This window comes from Lagenorhynchus albirostris, chromosome 3 (genome assembly GCF_949774975.1).
Source record: "Lagenorhynchus albirostris chromosome 3, mLagAlb1.1, whole genome shotgun sequence".
Classification (NCBI taxonomy): Eukaryota; Metazoa; Chordata; class Mammalia; order Artiodactyla; family Delphinidae; genus Lagenorhynchus; species Lagenorhynchus albirostris.
In genome coordinates, this window is record NC_083097.1 from 91096600 (window position 1) to 91113181 (window position 16582).

The window sequence follows — 16582 nt, forward strand, 5'->3', positions numbered from 1 at the left end:
ATAACTGTTCTACAGAGAAATGAAAAATTAGGACTAATTTAATCTACCATACTTCCTTCCATATGTGTATATTTATTTATCTACCCATCCATCTATCTTACAAATAAAAGCATAAATATATACACATAAGCATTATATACTATACATATATACACAGACATACAAACAAGATAAACTAAAACTTGTAGCTGTGTGTCAAAATTCTTTATGAAACACGAAAATGGATGGCATATGGAAGCAAGGTGATCAACTAAAGAAGCTAATGTAATGGACCTGGTATAAACTAAGGTTTTGGAGAGTGTTATGTGTATTGAAAAACATAATAAAGAGTAAATATAGAAGCATTTCAGGGACAGGACCAACAGAAATTTGATGAGAGATTGGATACTAGGGACGAGGATGGGGGGAATTAGGGTTAAAATGGAGTGAATGAGAAGCTATTAAAAATATCTACAATTCTGTGAGCCTAGGGAACTTGGGGAATCATACTAGCATGGACCAGAAGGAATTTGTGAAGGGTGACTGGAGAAGGGTTGGTCTTTTCATGGTTAGGTTTCAGGTATCAGCAAACATCAAATTGATCATGGTCTCCAGATGACTGGGTTTGGTGGTGTGTTGAGACAGGAGCACTAATTAGCTGTTCTTGTGACCATGGCCCAGTTCCTAATATCTCTTCCAGCTCTTAAATTCATAATACTTTTACCTTTATTGAGACTTAGAATTGGAGCAATCTGAACAAAGTATTTTCCCAAAGAGTTTAGAAAGAGAAAAGAACAAGATTTATCTGTGCAGGGTCAGATGATGTCCTCCAGATAAATGTTCTTGGCCGGCATAGTGTTGTTGTTCTTGTTTCTTTTTTATTCTTTTTCTTTCTCTTTCTTTAACTTGAGAACCTGTAGGCTGAATATACTTCTCTGGTCCAGCCACAGACTCCAGAAACCCCTCTTATCTTAAATCCACCCACTTCACACATTTACATTAACTCCTAGACCTGGAAGACTTTTGGGATTTTGATCCCTGCCCTAAGACTTAGGGTTTACTAATTGCTGATGAGAAGGTGGAAAATACTCAAAGAAAATCAGGAAAAACCAGAGGTAGGGGAGCACTGAGTCATCAAAGTTGAAATTAAATAACATTTTAAAGAAGTACTAAAATTAGCTGATTGGTCCAGGAAGCTGAAAAGTCAAGCTTGTTAAAATCTTTGTTGTTCCTTTACAATTTGATGAGATTTTCAACTCTGCCAAGAGTGGAAACAATATCTTTTCTATGTTCTGAAACTTTATCTTACAGTTAGGTAACAATGCTACCCTCTACAGGTGCTTTGTCAATTTCAAAAGAAAGAAAAGGAGGAAAGGGCATGGACACGGAAGAAAAAAGAGAACAAAGGATTTAAAGTTGCCTCACTGTTCCAAATAATAATAGAGTTCTTGTCTAGAATAACCCAGGTGGAACAGATCTTTTTGCACACTTAGCACTTTTCCAGAAGCAATGAGAAATGTGGAAATAGGTTTCCTACGTGTGGATGTATTCAAGAAATACTCTTTTTTTTTTCATTAACTATTTTCTCTAGCTTAAATGTCTCTCCTAACAAGCCCTTTTTCTGTTCAATCCCTTCTGTAGAAATGACTTGTTGATGGTCTGTCGCCAGTTGAACATGGAAGAGTCTGTGGCTGAGATCATGAACCAACTGGGCGCTGATGAAAATGGGAAGATTTCCTTTCAGGATTTTACAAGGTGCCGCATGCAGCTCGTCAGAGAAATTAGGAAGGAGGAAGTAGGCCTTTCTGAGAAGTCAGACAACTCCTGTAAAAAGAAGAAGCTGAGGGACAGAATTGCTTCCTGGCCCACGAGCAGTGACAACAGTTTGGGTAGGTACAACCCCGTGACAGTTCATAATGCACCCCTGTCCCCACTTCGTGACCTTCGTGAGACTGGCCTGCCCAGCCTGATGCCTGCTTATCCCCAGGCTGTCCTCTGGACCACACTTGCTCTGGGTGAGCGCTTGCTAATCCCCCAGTTCTGTCCTGTGGCTTCCCAGTTCCTGGTTTACTGCTTTCTTTATTTTAGTTCTTCCATTTCCCAAGTGTAATCATGCACTCAAATAGCTACTGGGGAGGAAGGGCAAACTGGATGGGAAAGGTGATAATTGAATCAGCAGGCCTCAGAAACTCTTTAGGGACTTCTTCAAAGCTTGGTTCAGATCTGCACAGTGAGGTTTTTAACCATTTCTTTTTTATTTAATGTGTAAAAATGTTTCTACAAACTGTTTTCCTGTTCCTAAGTATTATTGTTTCCTACTAATGCAAGATAAGCAACTAGAAAGAAAATTCTGAAAAATGTTGATAATTACTGAAGCTGAGTGATGGGAACATGGGGTTTATTGTACATGTTTTTGAGAACTCAAATATACATATTTTTAGTATGTTTATAAAAAGTTTAAAAGAAAAAATGCATCTTAAAGGGACAGCCTGAACCAAGGGATACAGGAAGTATCTGAATTTTCTGCCTATACTTTAGGGAACATTTTTCCTTGGAAATGTCTCCTGGATCTCCCTCTCTGTTTCTTTCTCCGCTCGGTAGATCTAGTGGCAGGAAGTGAAGCTCCATGTTAATTGTCCATCATTTGTTAAATACATACTAATTAGCTTGGATGATTCTGTACTGCCCCACAGAACACACACACACACACGCACACACACACACACACACACACACACACAGAGAGACAGACATGCACACCCTGAATGATGTTCTGGGCAGTGGAATAATTGGGAGCATCATTATTGAGTAATTGAAATAATAAAAATGCCCTCCTATCCCCTATGCCTTGCTATCTTAATGGATTCCATTTTAGCTGCAAATTAGGTATCTGGTAATTCATATGCTCTTAATGCAATATGTAGAAATATTTAATTTTTGAACTAACATTTTTCTGAGTATTAGTGTATGTTCATTATAGAAAAATAAGGAAAAAAAGGCAAGCAGAAGAAAACAAAAACCATCCTTAATATCTTACTACCCAGAAATAACAACTACTGTTTACATTTCTCCCTCTCTTTCTCATGTGGTGTGTGTATGTGTGATTTAATTGCTTCTTACATATTTTTTCACATACTTTCCATATAATTTTGTATCCTGCAGTTTTTCCTCTGCATTTTCCTCATGCTTTTAAATAGCATTAGAAAACATGATTTGTAATGGTTGCATCATGTAAAATGGACACTAAGAATTGGTTTATTAAATGAAAGGATGAGTAGAATTCTTTTTGCTAAGCTGTATTTTCTAATTTTTCTGCCAAGAACTTGGACTTCTTCTATAAGTACATAAGCACACACACATACATATATTTGAAGGGTTAAGTAAACTGTGGTATGTTTCAACAATTGAATACCATATAGCCATTAAAGTAATATATAAATGTGTATCAAATGTGTTTACAGAAGGAATACTTGTATGAAAAAAATTATACTAACTGTTGAAAATTGTATTTTAATGTGTGGTGTTTATAAAATATCTTGAAAGGAATGGTTTTGATGGAATTGCTGCCCACATCTAATTGGTTTGACCGTCTCATAAGATTGCCCCAACTAAAGAAAGAGTTGAAAAACAACTCCTTTTTATCCTTTTCTATAACCACATACTCTTAGAGAAAGAAGAGGTGAGAGGAGGTGAATCGTAAAACGTATCATGAACTGAGGAAATGCCAGCACACATAAGACCATTTACCAATTTATCCTGGTAGTTAAAGCTTCAGAGGCAGCTTATGTGAGTGGGAATCCTGGTTCTGTCACTTACTGCCTACACAGCACTAGAGAAGTTACTTAATCTCTCTGTATCTCAGTTTCCTCATTAAGTATTACATGAGAACAATTATTGTTATCTGGAGGAATAAAGAAGCTAATATAGGGCTTCCCTGGTAACGCAGTGGTTAAAAATCCGCCTGCCAATGCAGGGGACACGGGTTCGAGCCCTGGTCCGGGAAGATACCACGCGCCGCGGAGCAACTAAGCCCGTGTGCCACAGCTATTGAGCCTGAGCTCTAGAGCCCGTGAGCCACAACCACTGAGCCTGAGTGCCACAACTACTGAAGCCTGCACGCCTGGAGCCCGTGTTCCACAACAAGAGAAGCCACCGCAATGGGAAGCCCACACGCCGCAACAAAGAGTAGCCCCTAGTCGTCGCAACTAGAGAAAGCCTGTGCACAGCAACAAAGACCCAACACAGCCAAAAATAAAGAAAATAAAAAATTTTTTTTAATTTTTAAAAAGAAGCTAATATATGGAAAGCACATGAAACGATGCCTAGCATAGCAAGATAAGCTATAAGCCCTAGATGCAAGTTAAGTTAATATTGTTATTATTATTACCACTCAGTTTTATTTCCTGGAGATTGTCACAATTACACTCATGTTGGAAAACAACTTCCTGTTCAGTCTAATGTGAATCAAATACATTTAAAAATCTATAATAATTAAACAAAGCTTTATGTGTTCAATCAGTCCCTCTCTTTTCTACATCATCAATCTTTCCTTCTGATTCTATATAAACTCTAGTATCTCACATCTTGAGGTCAGGAGAAACCTTTTCTTGACTGCATGTGCCTAACTATTGCCCCACTTCTCTGCTCCTCTTAACAGTTAAACTTTTGGAGGAGTCCGTCTACACCGAATGCTCATCTGTCCTTACCTCTCATTCTTCCTTCAGCCCACTCTTCCCAGCTCCAGTCATCAGCACTCCACTGACCCTGCTCTTACTGCTTTCACATTGTCCGACCCAGTGGTTCCTCCTCTGTCCTCATCTAGATCTTTGGCATTGGCTCAGCTGACTACTCCTTCATTCAGCTGCAGTTTATTTTCCTGGACTTCTCAACACGACATTCTCCTGGGTTTCTGCATACTGTTTTGGCTTCCCTCTCTCTCTGTCTGTCTCTCCCTCCCCCTCTCTTTCTTTTTTTTTACTCCTCTTCTCCTGGACCACTTCCAAATTTTGAGGTGCCTTGGAGTTACATTTTCTCCTTAGATGATCTCATGTGGTCTCATGATTTTAAATACTGTTTTTGTACCAGTGACTCCCAAATGTATGTATCTAGCCCTGCCCTTTCCCTTGAGCTTCAGAATCAGGTAAAATTGACACATATTCCTGCATATCTTATAGACAACTCAACCTTAACATTGTCAAAAAGTTTTTTTTTTTTTTATTTTTGCGGTACGTGGGCCTCTCACTGTTGTGGCCTCTCCCGTTGTGGAGCACAGGCTCCGGATGCGCAGGCTCAGCAGCCATGGCTCACAGGCCTAGCCGCTCCGCAGCACGTGGGATCTTCCCAGACCGGGGCATGAACCTGTGTCCCTTGCATCGGCAGGTGGACGCTCAACCACTGCGCCACCAGGGAAGCCCCAAAAAGTATTTTTGATTCCCTTCCCTACCCTTCCTCCCAGGGTCGTTTCTGTCCCAGATATCCCCACCTAGGAAATATCACCATCCACTAGTTTGCTCAAGCCAGCAAGTCCCATTGCCTCTTTTGCCAAAGTGCTTCCAGAATCTGTCCACTTCCTTGGCTCTCCTGCCACCACCCTCTTCTAACACCATCATGTCTTACCTTGGCTACTAAAAGAGCCTGTAACTGGCCTCCCTGATTCTTCCCTTGACTCCTTACATTTCATTCTTTACCCTGCAGTCAGAGTGGCCTTTTAACATTATGAAAACATGCTTAGGTCATTCCTGTGCCTACAGCGCTCCATGGCTTCCATATGAACTCAAATGAAGTCCAAATTCCTTACCGCAGTCTACCCCGTTCCCACCGCTCTAAGTTGATCTCATAGCAATTCCCCTGACTTCTTTTGCAAGCTCCAGCCACACTGACCTTCCTGCTATTCCGCTAACTTAGCAAATTTAGCCGGCCGCCAACCTATGCCCTGGCTTTTTCCTCTCATCTAAAACACTCTTCTTTCTGACCTTCTCTTTCTGACGTTCTCTTTGCATGGCTGAGTCTTTCCTGTTATTCAGATTCCAGCTTAAATATTCCCTCTTTGGAGAGGCCTTTCCAAGCTAATGTAACCTCTCCTCATTTACTCCTTCACATGCCCTTATGCTTCATACCACTAATTCTTATCTGACATTATATTATATGCTCACTTGAACATTTATTTATCCATCTCCCCCAGTGCAATAAAAGTTCTGCTAGAATACTGATGGCCTTGCTGGGGTCCTGCTATACCCCAGCACTTAGAACAGTGCCTGGCCCATGAGACATGCTCAAGGCGTATTTGTTGAATGAATGAATGAGCAATGTACTGCGTTCATGCTCTTTTAGGGCTTCACAGAAGTGCAATGCATAGTTCCAGACACTAAGTAACTTACAGTTTAATTGTGGAGTCATAAGCACATGACAAATTAGGTAGCAGTAAGGTTTAAATTAGAGTCAGTGAAACTTTAAAGGCCATTGAATGGTGCAGAAGATAAGGTCCATAAGGAGATCTAAGAAATACCGTGAGCAGGTGTTTCAGGAAAGGGTTGAGATTTCACCTGTGACTGCATTGTGAAGAGAAGTAGAAAGAATGTTGTGCTGTTGTGAGAAAAGCCTGAGAAAAACTTAAGTTTAACAGTTAAGTGTCAGAAAGACTTTATTGTCAGCCCTAACATTTCACAGCACATCTCAGCAGGGAGTCGAGTTGACAGAAAAAGACCTGTCAAAACATTACAGGCTCTACTTGGAAGAGGAGTTTCGATAGATTCATTTTTCCCAAATGTTTTCCTCAGAACACTGATTTCAAGAGATGCTCATAAATATTATGTGAAGAAAGAATTTCTTCGACAAATACATTTGAAAACTTTGGGTAAAATTAGATGAAGAGTTTACTTCGAGACATCTCGGAGTCTTTAATGTGCTAACATTTCCTGTGAATCTCCAGGAGAAGAATAAAATACATAGCATTCCCCACATTTAATTGACCTTAAACTTTTATTTACAAATCTTCTCTTTGACCTTTCTCAAATATACTTTGGGGAAAAATTAAGATATCTGATCAACTAAATCATAATAGATTTTTGTATCATTTTATGTCATTTTAGAAATAATATTCAAAATTTTTTGTCTTTCAGGCACCAGCTATATAAAATTTAATAGTTATAGCAATAATAAAAAAGGTTAAAAATTACCAATATTTACTATGCACAAGGCAATTTTCTAGGAACTAGTATTATATGCTAAACTGATAAATCCCCAGGTTCACCACTGAGCTGCTGTAGGACTTAGGCTACATTCCTGATTATTCTGAGCTTCACTTCTCTTATCTCTAAAAGTAGAGTAGAGGCTTCCCTGGTGGCGCAGTGGTTGAGAGTCTGCCTGCTGATGCAGGGGACATGGGTTCGTGCCCCGGTCCGGGAAAATCCCACATGCCGCGGATAGGCTAGGCCCATGAGCCATGGCCGCTGAGCCCGTGCGTCCGGAGCCTGTGCTCTGCAACAGGAGAGGCCACAACAGTGAGAGGCCCGCGTACCGCAAAAAAAAAAAAAATAGAGTAGTAATACCTGCATTATAGGGTATTTGGAAGGACTTAGTGGGATATCACTTGTAAAGTTCTTACACAGTGCCTGTTCACATTAGGTTTTCAATAAACAATAACATTACGTTAATTATCATTATCATCTCTGATCCTTGCGACTACATTCCAGGTTTAGAATAGAACCCTCCTTATGTAGAGGAGGACACTGAGGCTCAGAGAAATTCATTGATTTGCTCTAAGCCACACAGCTACTAAGGAGTTGAGAACACTAAGACATCACTTATTGAAAGAGATAATTCTTTGAGCCCCCTGCAACTTTTGCTTAGAAACCTCATCTTCATGACCAAGATGCAAACTAAAAAGAGCACTGCCATCCAGAGACCACTTCCAGCAATTGCAGACACATGGTGCCCAGGGTCTTGAGGAGGGATCTGAGGACAAGGCCTGTTAGAGAAGCCCATCTCTTTGGCAGCAAAGTGACAGCATGCATTATGCCAAAATAGTTATAAGGTTGTGTGTATGCTACCTGATTTCCCATTGGAAAATAAATAATCTAGATTCGTTATAATTATTTGTAATTTTCATTTAAAAATTTTGTGGTTAAAAGCTTTTCATTTTGGGGGGAAAGGATAAATTGGGAGATTGGGATTGACATATACACACTACTATATATAAAATAGATAACTACAACAAGAACAGGCTCTTAGTTCCCATAATATGACTAGGTGAAGGAAAATGCAATAAAATATGATTTAAAGGGAAAAAAATAATAAAATAGATAACTAATAAAGACCTACTGTATAGCACAGGGAACTCTACTCAAAACTTTGTAATGGCCCATATAGGAAAAGAATCTAAGAAAAGAGTGGATATATGTATATGTATATCTGATGCACTTTGCTGTACACTGAAACTAACACAACATTATAAATCAACTATACTCCAATAAAAATTTAAAAAAATTTTTTTTCATTTAAAAATTTTTAAAATTTAAATCACATATAAAAAATTGTGATTTAAATTTTTTTTCAATTTTCTTTGTGATGAGGGAAGACTCTGGAATTTTAAAAAATTCCTAGCATTAGGTGTTTATGTATGTTAGCAATTCCAACAGAACCTTTATTCAAACGTGCCCTTTTAAATAAACAGTTTTTTACTTCAACTAAGCTGTGAACTTTAGACATGATTTCTACATATTCCTGTCAAATGTGTGAATTATGTGAAAGAGGTACTGCTTCAGGGTGATGACCACTAAAAAATAAATGGCTGAATTGTCTGCGGAGAGCTGATATGAGCCTGCAAGCTTGCCTAATGAGGTCTGTGCTTTTCATATCTTTGGGAGCACTTTTTTTCTTCCTTTGGTCAGGTCTCAGAGAGTCCAGGAACTTATTTGAATCAAATCCCCATGGTTTTAAAACATTGCTTAAGACAGCAGACATTAAAATCTGCTAATTAATGCAACTAAATTTAACTTATGCTAAGATTAGAACACTGGGCACAGTTTCCAATAACCTGTATCTTCAAAGATGCTTTATTGGCCTTTCCTTGGTATATATTCCCACCTGATGTGTCAGCTTCATTAATTACTGCTCTGATAGTGCCCCTGTGGTCCAAAAGGAGCATATAAAGTACTTAAGTTTCTTGGAGAAACTAATAGGAAGAATTTTCCTTAATGGAACTCAAAGTAAAAAGTTAGATCAAGGAATACATAGTTAGACAGGAAGGACTCCAAACCCCACAAGTCTGAGGAAGGAAATGTAAGGAGATATCCTGATTCCTTGGCACATTTAAAGAGACAAGAACCCCCTGAATTTTGGTTTAGTATCTTGCTTTTAAAAAATTAAAGCTAGGGCTTCCCTGGCGGCGCAGTGGTTGAGAGTGCACCTGCTGATGCAGGGGACACAGGTTCGTGCCCCGGTCCGGGAAGATCCCAAATGCTGTGGAGCGGCTGGGCCCGTGAGCCATGGCCTCTGAGCCTGGGCATCCGGAGCCTGTGCTCTGCAACGGGAGAGGCCACAACAGTGAGAGGCCCGCGTACCGCAAAAAAAAAAAAAAAAAAAATTAAAACTAAAATTAGTTAATATATGCAAAACCTGTCTAGTCCTGAAACATCCCAATTTTTTCAGAATGAATGGTACTCTTAAATATTGTTGGGGTTTTGTCTATGTGTATAAATATTTTTCTAAACTCTTAAAACAGGTTAAATTAAGTGAGACAGAGGGCATTTTCCAATTCAGCAGTATTGACACTAGTATGTAGAGTTATGGCTGGTAAATTTAGAGAATCAAATGTGGTTTAAGCTCTCTATGGACTCTGGATGAGAAATTAATAATTAACACAGAGTCTTTTAAATAAAATCACTCATTGAGAGTGTTTCATTGTTAAAAATACTGCCCAGTTAGCATAAAACCAGACTAAAGTCACAGCAGTTTTTAGCCCAGTTGAAGTTTTCAAGAAGTTTGGTTTTTTGTTGGTGGTACTAGTAGTTTTTTACATACTCTAAGCCCTATGTCATAGGGTTAACAATATGTTTATTTAATTTATCCTACCCCTAGAGGCTTCTACATTCTTTAAATAATAGGTACCATGTTAACGTTCTTGTGTTGCATACTGAGAATACTGTCAACGACTGTCTGTAGATTGACTTTTTAGAGTTAATTTGGGTAGATTTAGTTCTTGATTAACTTAGTCCACTTGTATCCCTTTTTATTAATCATTGTCCTTCCTGGCCTTGAGCAGTTCCTAATACCCACTGATTCACCTGTTCATACTTCTCAGATTAGACCTGCCATGGTCCAGATCTGGGTCTTCCTCCCCATCCTCTGAATTACTGTGGTTCCCTTCTAACAGTTCTTTTTGTCTAATTCCAGTTGATGCTGCTATGACTTCCAAATATTTTAAATACGTACTTATGGTAAAAATGCACTGATTCTCTCTTGCCTACTTAAGAGACTCTCTGAACTCTTTTGGATGTCAAGACTCCTTACCATCCAGTGGGCTCATCCTACCTTACTCCATCTTGTTCCCCATTACTTCTTCACATGGACGCTTAGCTTCAATAATGCTGGCCTTCTAATTGATACATTCTCCTCAAGCCTACGTTTTGAGTTTTGTTCCTTCTGTACTATATTAGTTAGAGCTTTTTGGTGACAAGCCACAAACCCTCAACACTAATATTTTGAAGGAAAAGGGGAAGGGGAGGAGAGGGAGGGAGGGGAGAGGGAGAGAGAAAATGTGAATATATTGGAGGATCTAGGCAGTTAGATCTAGCATGAATAGCTCTAGAGATTCAATGCCATCAGTCTTCTTCTTTCCCTGTTTCAACCCTTTCCCTCAGAAATAGCTTTATTCTCAGGCTCCTGTGGCCTACAGCAGCCCCAGGATTACTCCCGTTCTGTTGAGTAACTACAAGAGAAAAGAGTGATCTTTCTCTTCACAGCAGCTCCACAAAATTCCTGGAAATTGGTCTCATTAGGTCTTCTTGGGTCATATACCTATCCTTGAACAAGTCCCTGTGGCCAGAAGAATGCAGTGGTCTGATTGGCCAGGCCTGGACCACACACTCAACCTATAAGATTGGAGTGGAGTTGTTTCTATCCACATCATATGGACTGAGAGTTGAGGAAAGGAGGGAGGGAATCAAGGTACTGTCACCACAAGAAGAGCAAATGGATGCAGGGCAGGTAAAAAGAGCAGATGGCCACCACATGGTCCTATGTGTAAATCTTGCCTCCTATCTTTTCATTCAATATATACTCTTGCAATCCTCAAAAGACTTTAATAATGCTACATTAAACTAACATGTACACATATATTTTGCAACTAGGAGATTCACGTGTGTCTTGTCATAAAGCCAAATTGTAAAAATTTTAATGCATTCTGTTTTTTAAATGTGCTTCTATTATATCCTATGCCTATCCGTCACTGTAATTATGAACCATCCTGTGTTATAATTGTACATTTATATTTCTTTCTTCTCAACTAAATTATGTATCCTGGGTGAATAACAGAGAGCCTCACACATGCCAAGCACTAGATGAACGTTTGATCCATAAATTAACATATCAATGAGCAAAACTGTTTGATACTCATAGTACCTAGTCTTAGGTTTAGTAACTATTTGCTGATTTATTGTCAGTCTTCAAAGCATGAGCCTCTTTCTTTGAGGTAGAACTATTCCTTTCAAATAAGACATGTGTTTGGACCTAGGCATTTTTTTAAAAGAAAATTAGTCCAAGTAATGTGTTACAGATCAATCTTTTCAAGATTAATTTTTTCCTTTAAATCTATTCTTATCTTGAGGTTATAGTCTCAAGCTGGATATAATAAAAGTACCAGAACATTGAGTTCATTTCAGCTAGTGTCTAGTAGGTGCCTTCACTGTGACACTTGCTGCTAAAGTGACAAAAGAAGGAGGTTTGCTGTCCTTGATTGAAAAATATGGCCACAATATTTTTCAGCTCTTTTCCCACACCCCTTGAATCTAGGGTGGCTTTGTGGTTTATTTCGACCAACAGAATGTGGCAAGAGTGAAATTGTGCGAGTTCTGGAGCCTAGGCTTCAAAATGCCTTGCAGCTTCCTGCTTCACCTCTTGGAACATTCCTGCAACCATGAAGGGAAGTCTGGGCTAGACTAACAAATGGTGAGAGACCGCACAGAGAGGCCCAGCCAATAACCAGCATCGAGGCCCCAATCCTGAGAGAGAAGTACAAAGCTGGAGGTATTGTACTTTCTGATTTTAAGCTATATTATAAAGGCATAGTAATCTAAACAATATGGTAGTGGTATTAAAAACAGACACATAGACTAATGGAACAGAATCAAGAGCTGAGAAATAAACCCACGCATATACAGTTAACTAATACTTGGCAAGAGAACCAAGAATACTCAATGAGGAAATGATAGTCTCATTGATAAATGGTGTTGGGAAAACTGGATATTCACATGCAAAAAAATGAAATTGGACCCCTATCTTATACCACTCATAAAATTAACTTGAAATGGGTTAAAAACTTAAATGTAAGATTTGAAACTGTAAAACTAAAACTACTAGCAGAAAACATAAAAGTTCCTTGATACTGTCTTGACAATGATTTTTTTTAATATGACAACTAAAAACACACACAACAAAAGCAAAAAATAAACAAGTGGGACTGCATCAAACTTAAAAGTTTCTGTACAACAAAGAAACAATCAGCAAAATGAAAAGGCACCCTACAGAATGGAGAATATATTTGCAAACCATCTATCTGACAAGCAGTTAATATCCAAAATGTGTAAGTAACTCATACAACTCTATAGCAAAAAAAGAACAAACTATCTGATTAAAAATAGAGGACTTGAACAGACATTTTTCCAAAGAAGACATACAGATGACCAATAGACACATGAAAAAATGTTCAACATCACTCATCATCAGAAATATGCAAATTGAAGCCACGAGATATCACTTTACACCTGTTAGAATGACTCTCATCAAAGACAAGAGATAGGTTGTTGGTGAGGGTGTGGAGAAGAGGGAACCTTGTGCACCGTTGGTGGGAATGTAATTAGTACAGCCACTGTCAAAAATACTATGGGGCTTCCCTGGTGGCGCAGTGGTTGAGAGTCCACCTGCCGATGCAGGGGACACGGGTTTGTGCCCCCGTCGGGGAAGATCCCACATGCCGTGGAGCGGCTGGGCCCATGAGCCATGGCCGCTGAGCCTGTGCGTCCGGAGCCTGTGCTCCGCAACGGGAGAGGCCACAACAGTGAGAGGCCCGCGTACCAAAAAAAAAAAAAAAAAAAAACTATGAAGTTTCCTCAAAAATTTAAAAATAGAATTAATATATGATCCAGAAATCCCACTTTTGGATATATATCTGAAGAAAATGAAAACACTAATTCAGAAAGATATCTGCACTCCCATGTTCATTGCAGCATTATTCACAACAGCCAAGATAGGGAAACAACCTAAGTGTCCACTGATAAATGAATGATAAAGAAGATGTGGTATATATGTACAATGGAATAGTATTCAATCATGAGAAAGAAGAAGATCCTGCCATTTGCAACAACATGGAGGGACCTTGAGGGTATTATGCTAAATGAAATTAGACAGAGATACAGGCCTTCCTCAAAAAGCAAGAAAAAATCTCAAATAAACAACCTAACCTACCACCTAAAAGAATTAGAAAAAGAACAAAGTCCACAGTCAGCAGAAGGAAGGCTATAATAAAGATCAGAGAAAAAATAAAACAGAAATCCAAAAAAACAAAAGGAAATATCAGTGAAACCAAGAGCTTTTTTTTTGAAAAGATAAACAAAATTGATAAACCTTTAACCAGGCTCACCAAGAAGAAAAGACAGAGGACCCAAATAAACAAAAAAGAAATGAAAGAGGAGAAATAACAGATACCACAGAGATACAAAAAAATCGTAAGAGAATGCTATGAACAGTTAAAGACCAACAAATTGGACAACCTAGAAGAAATGAACAAATATCTAGAAACATACAGCCTGCCAAGACTGAGTCAAGAAGAAGCAAAGAATTTGAACAGATCATTAGAAATGAAGTAGAATCTGTAATTTAAAAAAAAAAAAAGAAAAGAAAAAGGTCCCTGCAAATAAAAGTCCAGGACTGGATGGCTTCACTGTGGAAGACTACCAAACACATAAAGAAGAACTTAAACCTATCCTTCTCAATCTTCTCAAACTATTCCAAAAATTTGAAGAGGAGATAACACTCCCAAATTCTACAAGACTACCGTTATCCTGATACGAAAACAGACAAAGACACTACAAAAAAAGAAAATCACATGCTAATAACTTTGATGAATATTGATGCAGAAATCCTCAACAAAATATTAGCAAACTGAATCCAACAATACAATGAATGATCATAAACCTTGGTCAAATTGGATTTATTCCCGGGTTGCAAGGATGGTTTAACAGAGGCAAATGAATCAATGTGATACACCACATTAACAAAAGGGAAGATGAAAAACACATGATCATCTTAAGAGACGCAGAAAAAGCATTTGACAAAATTCAGCATCCCTTCATGATAAAAACTCTCATCAAAGTGGATATAGAGGGAACATACCTCAACATAATAGGGGGCATTTATAACAAACCTACAGCCAACTAATACTCAGGGGTGAAAAGCTGAAAGCCTTCCCGGTAAATTCAGGAACAAGAGAAGGATGCCCACTATCAATACTTCTATTTAACATAGTATTAGAAGTCCTAGCCACAGAAACCAGACGATATATATATATGTGTGTGTGTGTGTATACACACACACACTCACTCTCTCTCTCTCTCTCTCTCTCTCTCTCTCATCTACCTTGGAGTACTTGGGTGGAAAAGACTGAGAAACACTGTATTAAAGGATCTCTTTAAAAGTGTATGAACCTTGGAGCTTCTTTCTCTTCTAGTTTGTTTTCTTGGGCTGTTTAAGGCTTTTGACATTTGAGCTGACAATCACTCTGGTACCAGATAATAACCTACAGAGTCCATCAGGGTCAAGGAATAAAGAGGATCTAAGGCTGCCCAAACACTGTTACGCCAGCAAAGGCACTTTCTGGAGTGGCTATTGCAATGGCTTTGATAGTTTTAACAACAAAAAAAAGGAATAGAGGTTTCAACTCAGCATATACAGGGAAGCAATCCTGCAGGAAAATCTTGATTACCCAGCAGCAGCTTCTATGTGGCAAATCTTGCTTTCAAATTATGAGTGTAATTAAGGATGTAACATAATAATGGCCTTAATATATCTCACAGATTTAGTAACCTGAAGATCAGCAGCGTCCATTAAAACCAAACATTTTCCTTTTCCCTAACCCAGGGAAAGTGTGAAACACTAAAATAGAGAGAAAATCTGTTTGGGTTTAGTCTGAGAAGTCATGTCATTTGCCATGAACAGACTAAGCGACCTTCTGAACAAGGCAGTGGGATAGGATATTGTAAATCATTTCTCCCCCGTCCCCGGCATCACCAAGTTATGTCCTCATTGGTTATTTAAGGTGTTGTGTGTTCTCAGAAGATTGAACACACATATTAAAATGTAAGTATAAAACAGCTAACAAAACCAAAGACAACAAATGTTTTTGACATCATCTGAGACAGTGAGAATGATCCAGAGTCATTTGTATGTTACTTATCTATCAGAATGGAAGTGCTTCTGTATTGGGTATATTTGAACTTCCAATTCTGTATGTGTGTGTGCATGTAAACTTTAAATATTCTGCACTTAAGATGTCAAATTCTATTTATGGTACACTGGCTTTCATCTCTGCATTCTGAAGTCATTGCAGACAGAACAAAGAAACAAAATATGATGTATTTTGTTTTTAAACTTCTAAGCAAGCATGTGTAAGATCAGTGGATTCTCAGGTATTTCTTGAGATATTAAATAATTTAGATTTCTCTTGTAGATTAATAGTACCTCACGTAATAAAGTACACTCTTCTGTGGTGGTCTAAATTCTTGTAAAGTGATGTCTCAAGTAGTGCAAACTGGTTCTGTCTTACCAAGCTATTTGATGCTGCTCTTTTTGAATATATTATTTTAGCCTCATTCCCAGTGGCATTAATCACTTCATTTTAGTCAGCAAAAGACAAAGAGTTCATGGAAATCCAGGTGTGTTTATCTCAGGTGGTAATCCTCACATGAAGGGTGCCAGTGATTACCTGTGTTGATTGTATCTTTTGAACCACATAGAACCCAATAAAATTGTTCATCTTTTTTTCTCTCCAGCATGATTTAAGTGCACCAATTCGTTAAGTGTCACTGTTTTTATGGGATGTTGAAACCATTCCAATTTCAGTGGCAGTGATACAACTTGGCATGATTTTAGATACTTTTCATGGAATAAAAATGATTACTTGGCTGAGATAAAGGCTCAGTCTGCTCGCAGAAAGTATTTAGTTTGGCCAGACTATTTCATTGTCCATTGTTCATTCTAGAGAAACTGTCACTCAACATTATAAGCACAAAAGCACAGGAAGGCTTATTTTGCTTCCTGTTTTATCTCTTGTAAGACTACTGCAAGTTTGTTGGAGAACATAAATGAAAGAGCATTAATAAATGACTGTTTA

At 38.5% G+C, this 16582-nt stretch overlaps 1 protein-coding gene across 1 annotated transcript in view; it reads left to right on the forward strand.

The window, feature by feature from the left end:
- Window positions 1–16582, forward strand: part of MCC (MCC regulator of WNT signaling pathway) — a 440601-nt gene that overhangs the window by 81252 nt on the left and 342767 nt on the right. The window contains exon 2 of the mRNA XM_060143381.1: window positions 1621–1868. Within this exon, the coding sequence (XP_059999364.1) occupies window positions 1621–1868 (248 nt within the window). The remainder of the gene's footprint in view (window positions 1–1620; window positions 1869–16582) is intronic.